Consider the following 14,777-nt stretch of genomic DNA (forward strand, 5'->3'; position numbering starts at 1 on the left):
ATGAGCATCAAATCTCACTTTTTTCTAAAATTTTCCAAAGCTGATTGATGGGCTGGCTTACACAATGGGAATTTATTGGCTCACAGTTTCAGAGGCTAGAAGGCTTACTTCCTCCTGGGATTGGTAGTGTTCTGGCTGGCCAACAACCCTTGGGTTCCTTGGCTTTTGCATCACAAGGTATGTCTTCTCCTTTCTCTTCCAGGTCTGTTGACTTCTAGCTTCTTGTTCACAGCTCCTCCTTTCATTATTTCTGAATCTCTTCTACTTATAAAGGACTTTGGCATCCAGATTAAGACTCAACCTCATTCAGTTGGGCCATACCTTAACTAAAAATACTGTCTTCAAGAGATTCTATTTATAATAGGTTCATGCCCACAGGAATGTGGATTTAAGACCAAGGACATATAGATTTGGAACACATAACTCAAGCTACCATACATGGGAACTCATTAGCAATGCAAAACCTGGAACCTACCCCAGACCTACTGAGTTAAGAACATTGGGAATAGGGCCAGCAATCTGTGCTGTAATAGGCCCTCCAGGTGATTCTGATGCACACTGAAGTTTGAGAACCATTGCTATAAAAGTACAGAGAGACAAAAAGGAGTAACCTCCAGTAAGGTTGAGGTGTGCTGCCTGGGGAGGGCAGGCTGACTCTCTCCTAAGAGCACACATAGGACCTGGCCCTCAGCTTTACAGATTCCATGGCCTGGCCTGTCAGCACAAAAGAGCAGGTGCATCTTTATGGGTCAGGTTCACATTCACCAAGCTCTGAGGTAGATACACAAAATCAGAAAGTCTGTGGAATCATTCATACAGAGAAATGAAGCTCTCACTGGGACCAGAATGCTGGTGTCTGCAAGAGAAGCCCATTTTCTTCATGTCAGTAGTCTTATAAGGAAAGGAAATCATAGTCCGATGCATCCTCAGCCTTCATCAGAGGGAGTTTGAGGATCCCAGTTCTGAATGGCCCAGCTCAAGATGTTCCAAGAGAGCCATGTCCAGAATGGAAGCTCTAGGTCACACCCAGGCCCTCCCACATCTTTCAAATTTCACCAAGCTTTCCGACTCTAACAAAAGTTTGGGAACCTCTGGCAGGTTCCCAACTAGAAACTCCGACGTGCCTTGGCTAAGGCTCTTGGATGGATGTGGCCCTCACTTACCTCTGACTCCTCATCTCTGCATCCCCCTAACCCACCAGTCCTGTTCATTCTTTCAGCTGTGTCAAGACTCTCCGTCTAGGGGTCGCAGGAGCCTGTCTGTCACTTCCAGATGATTTTACCTATTTCCTTTCTGATTCATTATGCTTAACTCTCGGAAGGCAATTTTATTCTCTTATTTTTAGTATCTTGCATCAAATTTTGTTGAAATTCTGGAGTACTGATCACAGATAGTATATATCAAGCAAGGTTATAGTGAGAACAGAATGAAATAATGTATGCAAACCACACAGCTTTTCAGAGGAAGAGCTAAAAAATGTTATTGTCATTTCTTACATGTCACTTTATCAGAGTCTAACGCAGACCTGATGACAGACAATGGCTTTGGCTAATAATATCTCTGGAATCATTTATTTTTTTCCTAATTAAAATAACAATGCATGTTCATTGAAGAAAATTTGGGTTTTACATAAAAGTTTAAAGAAGAAAATAACAAATTTTAATGGTTGTAAGATGTATCGTAGTTAATTTGATCATTCTTCTATTGTTGGAAATGTATTTCTAACATCTTTTTATAATTAAGTAATGTAGTGATCCACCTACATACATCTTTATAAATTCTTTTTTATCTTTCCCTAGGATGAGTCACTTAATGGGGAATCGCTGGATTATCTTTTGATGCATATTAGCAAATCCCTTCCCCACAAGTTTGTACACATTGCCATTTCTGTTATTACTGTATGAGGCTGCATTATTTTTAAAAAACTGTAACAGTTCATTAGTTTAAAATGTCATTTAAATTTTATTTTTAATTTGCACTTTATTACTACCAAGGCTGAGCACTTGTCCATATGTTTATTGACATTTTGAATTTCTTCCTTCGTCAATCACCAGCTTATACCCTTTGATCATTTTCTTACTGGGGTATTTTAAATTTTCTAATTTAATTTTAAGAACCTATCTCTTAAGAATATTAATGTTTTATCTTTGTAGTTTGTCTTTTAATTTTGTTTATTATGTTTTTGGATACATATTGTAAACTTTTTATGTAGTCAAATCTTTTCCTACCCTCGAATGTAAGATGTATTTTAAAGTGTGAAATGAGGAAGAGGTCTAATTTTTTTTCCAAGTAGTTAACCAATTAAATGACATTAATTTAGCATTCATTCTAATTGCTCATATTTGGTTGTTACTTTCTTAGCATAGCAAATGAAGAGTGTAGTAGGTACTTATCACCAAATTACTTGATTTTTGAGTCCCTAGACAATAACAGATTTGCATTTAAAATGCATGATAAATTATGAGGCACAATATAAAGAAGCAGTACTTACATTTTTTGTTAACATTTATATAAATATTCATATATTTAATATATTTAATATATATATTCATATATATAACATTTATATAAATATTCATAAAATAAGACCACAACAATATATACCAAAATGTGAATGTCACCTTTTCTGAGTGAGGTTAATAATTATTTTCTTGTGGTCTGTATTTTCACATGGGCTTGTATTACCTTTGCAATAAGAATCAATGTCCTCTATACTCATATAGTTTATTTATAGGTACATATAGAAAATCCATTTAAGCATTTTATGGTTTGGTTCACTCTTGCAAAATTTCAATGAATTCCTCACTGTTGGTGTTAAAGTGAAAAAAAAAAAAAAGGAAAAGAAAAAGGAAAAGCACAGTATATATGGAATGTTTTTTAAAAAAAAGTCCTTAAAATGTTTGACAGTGGTAGAAAATTTAACCTTTGTGATATTAAACATTTTAAAAAGCATATTACAACTTACTTACAAGTATTAAAATGGAGGAAACCTGTTTTTCATTGCTGTTTCTTAAACAACAGCATAAGGGAAACTTCTTTTTAAAATGTAAAGCCCTTTGGCATTATTACATGATGAAATAAATTTTCAGTGACTCTCCATCTGATGAAGAGAGGAAAGCCACTCCAAAAGGATTAGTGATTAAAATAGTTGTTTTTAAAGTGTGGCACACAGACCCATGGCGGGTAGAGGTGAGGGGTCCCTGAGATCTTTTCAGGGGTTCTTTAAGGTCAAACTATTTTCACAGTAAAACTAAGATAGTATTTGCCCTTTTCACTATGTTGATAATTTCACAGAAGGTGCAAAAGCAATGGTGAGTAAAAGTTGCAGGTAACAGCATGTATCAAAACAGCGGCACCAAACTGGACTAGTTAGTCCTTGTCTTCTTCACCATCAAACATTCACAGCAATAAAAAGATTGCCCTTGGTGAAGCAGTAAAAGTTATTAATTTTATTAAGTATGGACACTTGAATGCATGTTTATTTTTAATATTTTATGTGACAACATGGGAAATAAGCATAAAGCATTTCTGTTGCATACCACATTTTTATATTTAAAGAGGAAAAGCATCTGTGCAATTAACCTCAACTGTCCCCTCCCACTTTTTTTTAACAAAACACTGTTTTTACTTGAAAGAATGATTGACAAACTATTATTCCAACTTGAGTATTTCACAGACACTTTCTTAAAAATGAACAAAGTGATCCTGTCACTTCAAGGAAAATGACTGTTGATATTTGTTGTCAATGATAAAATTCGAGTTCACAAAAGAAAATTAGAATTGTGGAAAACTTTTATCTGCCATCTATGAGATTGAAAGCTTCCCAATACATAAGGAATTTTCTGATGAGACTGATGGTGATATTAACAAAAGTGATTTTTTGATTATGTTTTACGAAAATTGGGAGACCTGTATAACTCAGTGAACCACTATTTTCTGAATTACCAATGCATTATGTAACAAATCAAGCATGAGTAAAAGAGTCATTCAAAGCAAAAGAAAGACCAATGGATTTTAATGTAACAAAATATGAAAAGTTCATTGATGCAGTTTCAGATTCTATATTGTAAACTAATCTTTACCACTTGTCTAGTTTTGGTGTAGTATGATAAAACAATGTCTATAGTCATCCAAAACAGCAGTTAAATTCTCCTTCCTTCTCCAATTACATATCTATGCAAGGTTTGATTTTCTTCATGGAATTCAACCAAAACAAAATATTCCAGCACAGCAAATGCAGAAGCAGAAAGATAGTTAAAATCTCACCAAAGGAAGAATATAAGGGAACTTCCTTGATCTGATAAAGGGAATCCAAAGTACCTCTTGTTAACATCATACTAATGGTAAAACATTGGCGTTATCCTCCTAAAATCACAAGCAAGACAATGTGGTTCTCTCTCACTAGTTCCATTTAAAATTGTATTAGAGGTCCTATCCAGTGCAGTAAGGCAAGGAAAAGAAAGAAGAGGCATAGATATTGGAGAGGAGAAAATTGTTATTCACAGATGACGTAAACAAGCACATAGAAAATTCTAAGAATCTACAAAAACAGACTAGAATAAGAAAATTTAGTAATGTTGCAGAATACAATATGCAAAATTAATTGTATTTCTATATATTTTCAACAAAAATTAGAAAATGAAAATTTTAAAAATAACCATTTACAATAGCATGAAAAAAAACATAAAATGCCCAATAATAAATCAAAGCATTTGCTGAGAGAAAGTAAACAAGATCTAAATGAATGGAGAGATGTACCACTTCTAATGACTAGAAGATACAATATTTTTAAAATGTCCATTCTCCCCAAATCAACCTATGGTTTCAATGCAATCCCAATCAAAATGTCAGCTTTTTTTTTTTTTTAAGAAATTGACAAACTTATTCCAAAGTTAATAAGCTGGTTCTAAGATTAACAAGCTGATTCTTTGCATTTATGGACAGGCAAAGGATCTGGGATAACCTAAAGAAAAGATCATTGTTGGAGGATTTATGCTTCCTGATTTCAAGGCTTTTTATAAAGCTACAGTCATCAAGACAGTGAGGCATTGGGGGTTACACGGGTGTATTCAGTGGATCAATGGAACAGAATAGACTCATACACATATGTTCAGTTGAGTTTTAACAAGGGCATTGGGACAATTCAATGAGGGAAAGACAAGTCTTTCATAACAAACAGTGCTGGAACAACTGGATATCTTTATGGAAAAAAAATGAACCTAGATCTTTTTTCTTTTTCTAAATACCAAATTGAATTTGAGATCATTGACCTAAGTGTAAAGCTTTAACCATAAAGCTTCTAGAAGAAAACTTCAGAAGAATCTTTGCAGCCTTGGGGTAGGCAAAGATTCTGTAGATAGAACAAAAAACACAATAACTATAAAATTAGAGATTGATAAATTGCACTTAACCAAAATTAAAAACTTTTTGACCAAAGACATTGCTAAAAAATTAAAAATTTCTGGGAGAAAATATCTGTGAAACATATATTTAACAAAGAATTTGAGTTCAGAAATATTTAATGACTCATAACACACTAATAAGAAGACAATCTGATTTTTAAAACTGGACAAAAGATTTGAAAAGGTACTTCACAAAACAAGATATAAGAATGCAAATAAGCACATGAAAAGAAGTGCAACATCACTGGTCATTAGGGAAATGCAAATTGAACTATGAGAGACCACTGTATACCTGTTAGAATAGCTATTATGTAGAAGACTGACAATACCAAGCTTTAGCAAGTGTATGGAGATACTGGGAACAATAGGAAACCTCATACGTTGCTGATGGAAATGCAAAATGGAACAGCTGCTTTGGAATACGGTTTGGTAGTTTCTTAAAAAATTAAATGTACACTTATCATGCAAGTCAGCAACTCTACTTTTAGGGATCTATCCAAGAAAAATAAAGACATGTGCTCACACAAAGATTTAAACATAAACGATAATAGCAATATTTTTCATGATAGCCCAAAATGGAAGCAATCAAAATGTCCATCAGTGGGGAAATGAAAAAACAAAATGTGGTAAATTCATTCAATGGACTATTACTTAGCAAAAAAAAAAAGAAGAAGAAGAAGAAAAAAGAGAAAAGAAACAAACTGATGATACATATATCATGTTATCATATATATATTCCTTTATTCCATTTATATGAAGTCCAAGAATAGAGAAAACTAATCTAGAATATAGATGTCAGAAAGTGGTAGGCCCTGGAAGTGTGGAACTGACTGTAAAGGGGCATGAGGGAACTTTCATAGGTGACAGAGATATCCTACATCTTGTTTTGGGTAGTGGTTACATGGTTATATTCAATTGTCAAAATGCATCAAACCAAACACTTCTGACATTTGTGTTTTAGTGTATTTCAATTATACCTCTACTGAGGTACATTAAAGGGGAAAGACTGCTGGCATGCACCCTTTATTGGTCTGCCCTGTTTTCTTCCTTTCTTCCTGTCTGGAATTAAGAAGTAATAATTAGTGCCCCAGCAGCATTTTAGGGCCTTGAAGGTAGACTCCAAGTGCCAACAATTGCAGAGTAGAAAGCAGAAAAATTCAAGATCCCTGTTGCAGAGCTGCCATACTAACCTGAATTGCCTTTCTCTGGACTTCTTTTATGTGAAGACAGAGAAAAAAAAAAAATCTCTTCCTTATTTAAGCCCCTATCTCTGATACTTGCAAGCAAATACAATTCCTACGAGTTACAATCATTCATGAACTTTCACGGTCAAATTATTTTTGGCTAGGTTAGATTCTAGTTGGGAACCACACTGAGATTTTTAGAAATGATCACATAAAAGCTATCTTTTATAGAAATTGGTGCCTTTGATGTATAAAAGTACTAAAAGCCAACATAAGTTTGCAAAGTACTTAAGGGCTCAGTTTTGGACCAAATCAGATGTTGGTATAGACCGCTGATGAATTATGTGACCCTGAGAAAATTAATCTGTCACTGATTAGTCATGTGCCCTTTGGCAAATTACTAACCTCTGAGAGCCTCTATTACTTCTCCTGAGTATAGGACGATAAAACCTGCTTTAACCTGCTGCTATTTTGAAGAGTGAATGAGATCATGTTTGTAAAACCCTCAGCACAGGGTCTGGGCTAGAACAAATAGTAGCTTTTTAAAGACAGAGGGATATTAAATAATGTGATTTTGAACATGTGATTGACCACGCAGGTCAGTTTGCCCTTCACCATCACCTGGATAATACAAGGTTTGAGTAGTTGGCTATGGAGTCTTATAATGGAGCCACTGCCTAATTTTCTACTGAACTCAATAGCAGCGGAGGCTGCAATGACCTTCTATAAGCAGTAAGAGAAACACACATTTCCCAAAGTTTGGCAGAAGAAGCAGCAAAAATTATTATTTTGGCAGCAATCATGTTAGTAGAAAAAGATACTCTAAGAAAGTGTGGTCACTGTCAACCTCAGAAGGTGGTGATTATTGTGGATAGAAGGTCTCTGAAGGTTTGGGGGTGGTCACAGTCCAGTGGAACCTGCTGGGAAGGACTCATTTCCTTTGTCTACAGAGAATGAAGCCAAGTTTCCTACACCCTACGCAGCAGCTACACAGAGAGAACCATGGCGTTAAGAGGACCTCACCTTGGCTCCAAACAGCCCAGGCAATCAAGAGAGCTACTGAGATCCAACCAGACAGGAAGGAAATGCCAGGAGTTAGCAAGCTCCTGGCAAGCACAGCTTTGAGCAGGGTGCTCTCTGCAGAAAATTAGCGCACAGCAACGCCAAAGAATTATTTACTTACTTGCAAGGGTTGGCGATTTCTTCTGGCGTTGTTTTCATAAAAGGGGAAACAGGTTTTTCCACAAAAGAACCAAAGCCGAGTTTAAAGTTGCTAGTTAGGTTTGACATCTCCTTGGAAAGCAGGGATCCCAGCTCTTTGATTGTGTTGAGGTCATCATCCATGGAGGCTGAGAGGTCCATGAGGTAATACAAGTCCACTGGGTAATCCTCGGTCTGGCGGACATGCACTTGCAGGGTCTGTTCACCACCTGCAAGACCGCCACAGGAAAGCCAATAAATAAAAACAAACCAAGGCTTATTCATTACTAGCCAACCCCTGGGCCAGCTGGCTATTTCATCTTGATAAAAACTTACTGGAAATACTTATGATTTCATGAACTTGGTGGTAGTGTGTATAAATGGATGAGCCCATGGAAAATCTTTCATGAGTGAGTTTAAAGCCACTGAAGGAGGTGTAAGTTGGGATATTTTGTATCCCCTTTGGAAAACCAGCATCCATTTAGATGGAAGATAAGCTGAATTTTTGTGTGCGGTTTTAGAAAAGGAGAACAAAATAAAGGGAAGCTTAAAGCCTGCATTACAACCCTTGAAGAAATACAAAGTAAACCTTAATAAGATTTGAGTAATTCAAATGGTTACTATTAGATAAGGCTTTTTTAATAACACATTTGGAGTGTAAGTGACCAATGTGAATAAAGAAAGTGTTAACCTGGCAATTTTTAATTTCCTTAAGAATAGGAAACACATCACAATAATCAATGACAAGCAACACAATACAAAATATACTAGCGGAACAGTGGTTTTACCGTTGGACATTAGATTTATTTGCATGAACTAACACAAAAGAGAAGTTTCCTCTCTTCTATCAAGACATCACTACATACCTGGTCTTAATGTAAGAATCATGCTTTGAGGTGCAATCTGAACAATGTCAGAACTAGTTTTCTGTCTGCCTATGCTGAGAGGCTTATTTCTAAGTATTTCTACTTGAGAGACAGGGTTTTCGATGAAGGTTAATTGACATCCTTTAGCTAAAAGATTTGCTGGGGTATCACACCTTTCACCAACTCCATATGGATGGGTAAAATTCTAAAAGAGAAAAAACAATAAAGAGAAAAAAAAGACGATTTTGCATTTCTCTATTAGGTGACAGCAATGGACCATTTTTCCACACCATACTCAGTGTATCATATTCTTACATGCCTGGCATTGATAAGAAGTCAAAGGTAAGTTACAGCTGAATAGCCACAGTATACTGGCAATAAAATTCAGAGTAAAATTGTAGTCTCCTGTTAATTATATTTAATTGAATTCCCCGTGACGTTTTTTTTTCCCTAATGCCCAGTTCTTCAAAGTTTCTTCTGTATCACGTGGCGCAATCCTTGAACCAGTTGGGTCCATAGAGTAGACATGAGTCTGGACTAAGGTCTGCTCAAGACACCCTGTGCGTTCATGGAATCCTAGGGCTGTCTTGAGCCCTCACATGTTCTATTACCAGATCTAGTGACCAGGGGTGCTTTTTCTGTAGATTCCTAAAGGGCAGATTCCTTCTAGTGCTCTAGACCAGTTTTACTCATTGATGTGGTTTCCTTACATTACGGTATTACTAATTCAGTTGACCTCTTGGAGACTTCAAACTCAGTTTCTGAAAGTTTTCTCAGTTCAATGCCTTTTAGAACTTTCTCCAAGATTTGGAGACAAGGAAAGGAAGGGAAAGAGAAGATCGTGTAAAAGACTACTTTTCTGTGTAGGATTTGGGAGTTTCCCAGCCCCCATCAGACCCTCCTGGGTGGCCAAGGGCAGTGAGATGCTGTGCTTCTGGCAGATGGATGGCCAGAACCAAAGGAAGCCTATAAACCCCAGAATGTCCAGAACAGAGAGACAGAGCTGAGGGAAAATACCTTTCTTGCCTGACAGCCAAGACTGCTCTAGAGCTGGTGAGGCTCAGGGCAAAATCTATCATGAGGCCTGCTGAGTCTCGGGGTTGGAGAGGTTGTTAACCAAGGCTTGGGTTGGGTTTTTTCTCATCCTCCAGAATTCTAAGCAACACCTGCTATTTTCACCAAGTAGGAAAGTTACAATTCTTCTGAAATTAAATTTTGGGAATATAATGTCTTCTCTATAACTAGGCCTAGGCATATTTGAAGCCCTAGGTCAGGCATAGTAGACTCTGTAACTTCCCATGATGTATCCAAGGCAAAGAGTGGTAACGATGACCACGTTCTCTCTCACTGAACTGGACGAGGCTTTCTCAACACATGTCCCAGAAACCACCTGTAGTCACAGCCTTTGCCAATAGATCAGAGGCAGCATTAACCATAGAACCTATTTTCCATCTCCTCTAAGTGGAAGCCTAATTTACTTTTTGCTCCAGTTTCCTCAATTGATGTACTCAATACTTCTACCATTAGTGTGGCCTCTTAGAATAATCTGCCTTAAAATTTGACAATATTTTGGCTACCAAGTATAATCCACAAGTAAAGCTATCATTACTGACGCTTGCTCAAGTAATGATAAAAAGTTCAATTAATTAAAATTTTTAGAGGTGGGCATTGGTTGTTTTATATCTCTGGCATGAAAATAATGCTATCTTTTTCAGGGAGTCAGTGTCCCCAAAACATGTGGGTTTTCCCCTCCTTGTATATTCTCAACCTGCTTTTGATACATGAGCTCAAAAAAGCGTATCTTTCGTTTGTGTACCTGTCAGTCAAAGCAGTAGTGGGGGAATGAGCTCAGTTTGTGCTTGTAGTCTGTGATGCCCTCCTCCAAGAATACATATTAAACTTGGAATTTGGGATTTAACAGTTACAGCCAGTTCTGAAACAGGTGTACAGGTTTTTTCCCCTTTTGATCATGCTATTCAGGTCTTGCTGAACTTGACATTCGTATGGTTTGATTTGTGTTTGGATTCTCTTCATGAGATTCAGTGGGTAGAGAATTGTTTTAAATCCAGAAAGCTAGGGCAACTCTTTGTTACCATGAATCATATAGAGATTGCTCTAGGTTTCACAGGACAGGGAATGACTTAGGATGGCTTTTTATTGTTCCCCTAATCATCCTCATACTACTTTCACATTGTTTTCAGATTGATCAGATAAGGAATGTGTGTTTGGGGCTTTGTCATCTGTGTAGAATGAGTCATTGAACTCATGAAAATGTAATTTTTAAGAGAACTGGATTACATCTAAACAGTAATGTTTACCCCAAACCTGGAAAGCTTCACTTAGAACCCGGCAGTGGTTCAGAATGGATCCTGGTTCCCAGATGGAACAATGAAGTCTAATGTATGTCTGACTTCACTAAATGTCATCCCCATGACTTCATTATCCAGAGAGCCTTGGTATTTCACATGTAACCAGTTAGAAATTGCTTTAAAATAATAAAAAGAATCAGGTAAAAGAAAGGGTCTAAGCTAAGTATTTTCCAGAATAATTTGACATCCATTGCCTCATTCTACAAATTGCTTTTGGAAGTTATGACATGAATGACCCTCTGATCTCCTAACACATTTTCCTTTCTGATTTATTTCACCCATATAACCTTACAGAAAACAGGAAGCTATCAGCGCTACCACTGTTGGAATTAACATAAGCATAGCTGCAAACATTTTCAAAAAACCTGTTGAGATCATTTGTTTTACCTCCTGAGAACACCAGGCACACTGAGGTCCAATGAGTAAGCAATCTTCACAGGATTCTGCACCTCCAGAGGCACAGCCACCTATGTTTAAACCCAGCAAGATGCAAGGGATTAAGTACACATTCAGCCATTCCTTTTACGAGACTTAAGGCTCTTAAAGTACTTGAACAAAATAGAATCCAAGTTTATTTTCATCTTCAAAGACTGGGCCCCAAAAAATGTTGGTATTTCTTATAAAAGTTCATATTTTATGTCCATTACATTGAAAAATATGTGTGATAAGCCAAAATTACAATTCTCTTTTTTCTTAAAATGTGAAAATTTCCTAATATTCACACATATAGGATCATCATATTTATCATCCTCATTCAATATTTGCCACTTTAATTTTTAAAAATCATTTGAACCCATTAAAAATGCTTCTCTCTTCAGTATAGTTTCTTTCTATTAAAATCCTTTTTCCTTCTCAAGATTATCCTTAAGTGGAAACACTTGTTGTACAATAAAATAGAAAGTTTTCAAAAATGGTTGTCACAATGGCATTAAGAATTGTGTAATCATGCTGCTTAATTCTCCTCATTAATATGCCTGTGCAACCTTTGTATTTATTCACCCTAAGCCTAGAGCATTCACTGTGGGAACAGCCCTGCTTCTGCCTGTAATTTGTTAACGCGTTCGCTCAGTAGCAAAAAGTATTTGAACAGATCAAATAAAAAATGACTTTGGATCTAGTTTCTGAACCAAATGACAGGTTTGTCAAACACACCACAGAAGCAATTCGTCAGAGGACTCAAGTCTTACCTTGTACGCAATCATTCCTTCCTAGAAATAGAAAGAACAGGCAAAGCAGCTCAATCCCCATTCGTTTTCAGTTCTCACTGTGCCGACAGATTAAAAAATGAATTACTTTCAACATTACAAGACCAAAGCTGAACATTGTTGAAATCTTTCTTTCTTGAAGTATAAAATTTTAAATACTACTTACATTGCTTTGAAAAGAAACTTGAGATGTAAATAAGAAAGTTTTCATTAAGACTGAAATGAAGACAGAGGCTACCTGGACAGGTAAAGAAGAAAAGCTGTATTTGAAAGCAACTTCAACATGATTTACTTCCTTGTTCTCCTTATAAGGAAGGCAGGTGTGCAATCACCAAGAAGGTGGGGAAATTCATTCAGTAGAAATTTTTGTGTAAACTCTATTAGTTTCACTGCATCCTAGAGAAAGTTAATAGCTTGAATGAAAAATTGATCAATAAAATGTCAAAAGAGCAATTGAAATATGATCCCAAGTTATTTCTAAAATAATTTTAATTTAATGTGAACAGTAAAGATATTAAATAAAACATGATTAAATAGATTATATGTAAGGAGAATGAAAAAATGAGCCCAATGAAAATACCTGAGGTTTTTGCATTCCATTGTTAAATCTTTTGCAGAGAATTGAAATGAACTCTGAAAAATAAAAATCATTATTTTACAGTCAAATTGGAAGGCGGTCTACGGAAACAAGACAGTGTGTTCCCTAGTTTTTAAAATTGGATGATAGATATTTTTCCAAGAGCATAGCATTCTTTTTTTAAAAAAGTGATATTGAAAATAAACATAATATATGAAGTATGTATGAAAATAAAATTAAACCAAAATTAGATTTACAAGCTAGTCTCCAAACAACAACAGAAACGAAAACAACCAGTGCCCAGCATTCTGAGTTCTTTAGGATAGGGACCAAGTCCTCTTTCTCGTATGCTGTCCCAGCTTCTAGCTCACCACTCAGCACATAACAGGTGTTTATTTGTTGACTTAAACGGTGACAGATTTAAAATACATATGAGATTCATGAGATTGATTGTATTTTTTCCCCAAGATAGTCAGGAGGGTGTTTTCAGATTTGTAGATACTGCAAACAGGTTTCAAATACTCACTTCATACATCATGTTGAATGAAATAAGCTAGACAGAAAAAGGCAAATATTTTATGACTTCACTGATATGAAGTAATTAGAATAAGTAAATTCATAGAGTCAGAAACTAGAATACAGGTTATCAGGGCCTGGGGTGGGGGTAGGGAATGGGGAGTTACTGCTTAAATTGTACAGAGTTTCTATTTTGGGTGATGGAAAAGTTTTGGCAATGGGTGGTAGTGATGGTAGCACAACACTGTGAATGTAATTAACAGCACTGAATTATGTATTTGAATGTGGTTGAAAGAGGAACTTTTAGGTTGTATATATATTAATAGAATAAAAATTTTAGAAAACAACAACAACCATAGGACTGTGCAACATAGGGAACTCTGATGTAAACCATGGACTATAATTAAGAGTACAATTAAAGAAGTGTTCTTTCATGAGTTGTAACAAATGAACCACACCAATGCATGATGTTAATAATAGGGTGGGGTATGGAACTCTTTATTTTATGCATGATTTTTTTGTAAACCTACAACTTCTTTAATAAAAAGAAATAATCACTTTATCACTTCCCAAAATGACCTTCAACAAGCTTCTTTGTGACTGGGCTTATGTCCTGGGAGATGACGTTTTAAAGGCGTATTTCAAGGCATGCATGTGAAACCTGTGAAGAGAGGAAAACTAATTACAGACTGCTCAGATTCTTCTCAGGAGGCTATGTTCAACTTTGAACGCCATCATACACATGAAACTGGAAGAATCTTGCAGAGAGAAATCAGAATTTAATTTAGAGTTAGAAAATATGCACTCCAAGAGAAAAATGGTTATGTGAAATCAATTGGTTTACCCTGAAGAAGAAAGGTTGAGGTGCAGTTTGTGTCCCTGATATTGCCTCCATTTTTTTTTAAAGTGTTTATTTTTATTTTTTTATCTTCATTTTATTGATATATATTCACATACCACGCAGTCATACAAAACAAATCGTACTTTCGATTGTTCACAGTACCATTACATAGTTGTACATTCATCACCTAAATCAATCCCTGACACCTTCATTAGCACACACACAAAAATAACAAGAAATAATAATTAGAGTGAAAAGGAGCAATTGAAGTAAAAAAGAATACTGGGTACCTTTGTCTGTTTGTTTCCTTCCCCTATTTTTCTACTCATCCATCCATAAACTAGACAAAGTGGAGTGTGGTCCTTATGGGTTTCCCAATCCCATTGTCACCCCTCATAAGCTACATTTTTGTACAACTGTCTTCGAGATTCATGGGTTCTGGGTTGTAGTTTGATAGTTTCAGGTATCCACCACCAGCTACCCCAATTCTTTAGAACCTAAAAAGGGTTGTCTAAAGCGTGCGTAAGAGTGCCCACCAGAGTGACCTCTCGGCTCCTTTTGGATTCTCTCTGCCACTGAAGCTTATTTCATTTCCTTTCACATCCCCCTTTTGGTCA

At 36.0% G+C, this 14,777-nt stretch overlaps 1 protein-coding gene across 5 annotated transcripts in view; it reads right to left on the bottom strand.

Annotated features, from left to right (window-relative positions):
• ITGB6 (integrin subunit beta 6) overlaps nucleotides 1-12,497 on the bottom strand; it is a 69,551-nt gene extending 57,054 nt beyond the window's left edge. Inside the window, exons 1-5 of one of the 5 annotated variants that reach the window (XR_005218762.1) lie at nucleotides 12,393-12,497; nucleotides 12,209-12,285; nucleotides 11,409-11,488; nucleotides 8,653-8,857; nucleotides 7,770-8,016 (exon numbers count right to left, since the gene is read on the bottom strand). Coding sequence is in view for 4 of the 5 variants with exons in the window: in XM_037849266.1 (XP_037705194.1) it covers nucleotides 7,770-8,016; nucleotides 8,653-8,857; nucleotides 11,409-11,488; nucleotides 12,209-12,269 (593 nt within the window). In the remaining variant the exon portion in view is untranslated. Of the gene's footprint in view, nucleotides 1-7,769; nucleotides 8,017-8,652; nucleotides 8,858-11,408; nucleotides 11,489-12,208; nucleotides 12,286-12,392 lie in introns of those variants that run through there. The other 4 variants (XM_037849269.1, XM_037849266.1, XM_037849267.1 and 1 more) reach the window with 4 other exon arrangements.
• Between the last annotated feature and the right edge of the window lie 2,280 nt (nucleotides 12,498-14,777).

The sequence above is a fragment of the Choloepus didactylus genome, chromosome 9 (assembly GCF_015220235.1).
Source record: "Choloepus didactylus isolate mChoDid1 chromosome 9, mChoDid1.pri, whole genome shotgun sequence".
Lineage (NCBI taxonomy): Eukaryota > Metazoa > Chordata > Mammalia > Pilosa > Megalonychidae > Choloepus > Choloepus didactylus.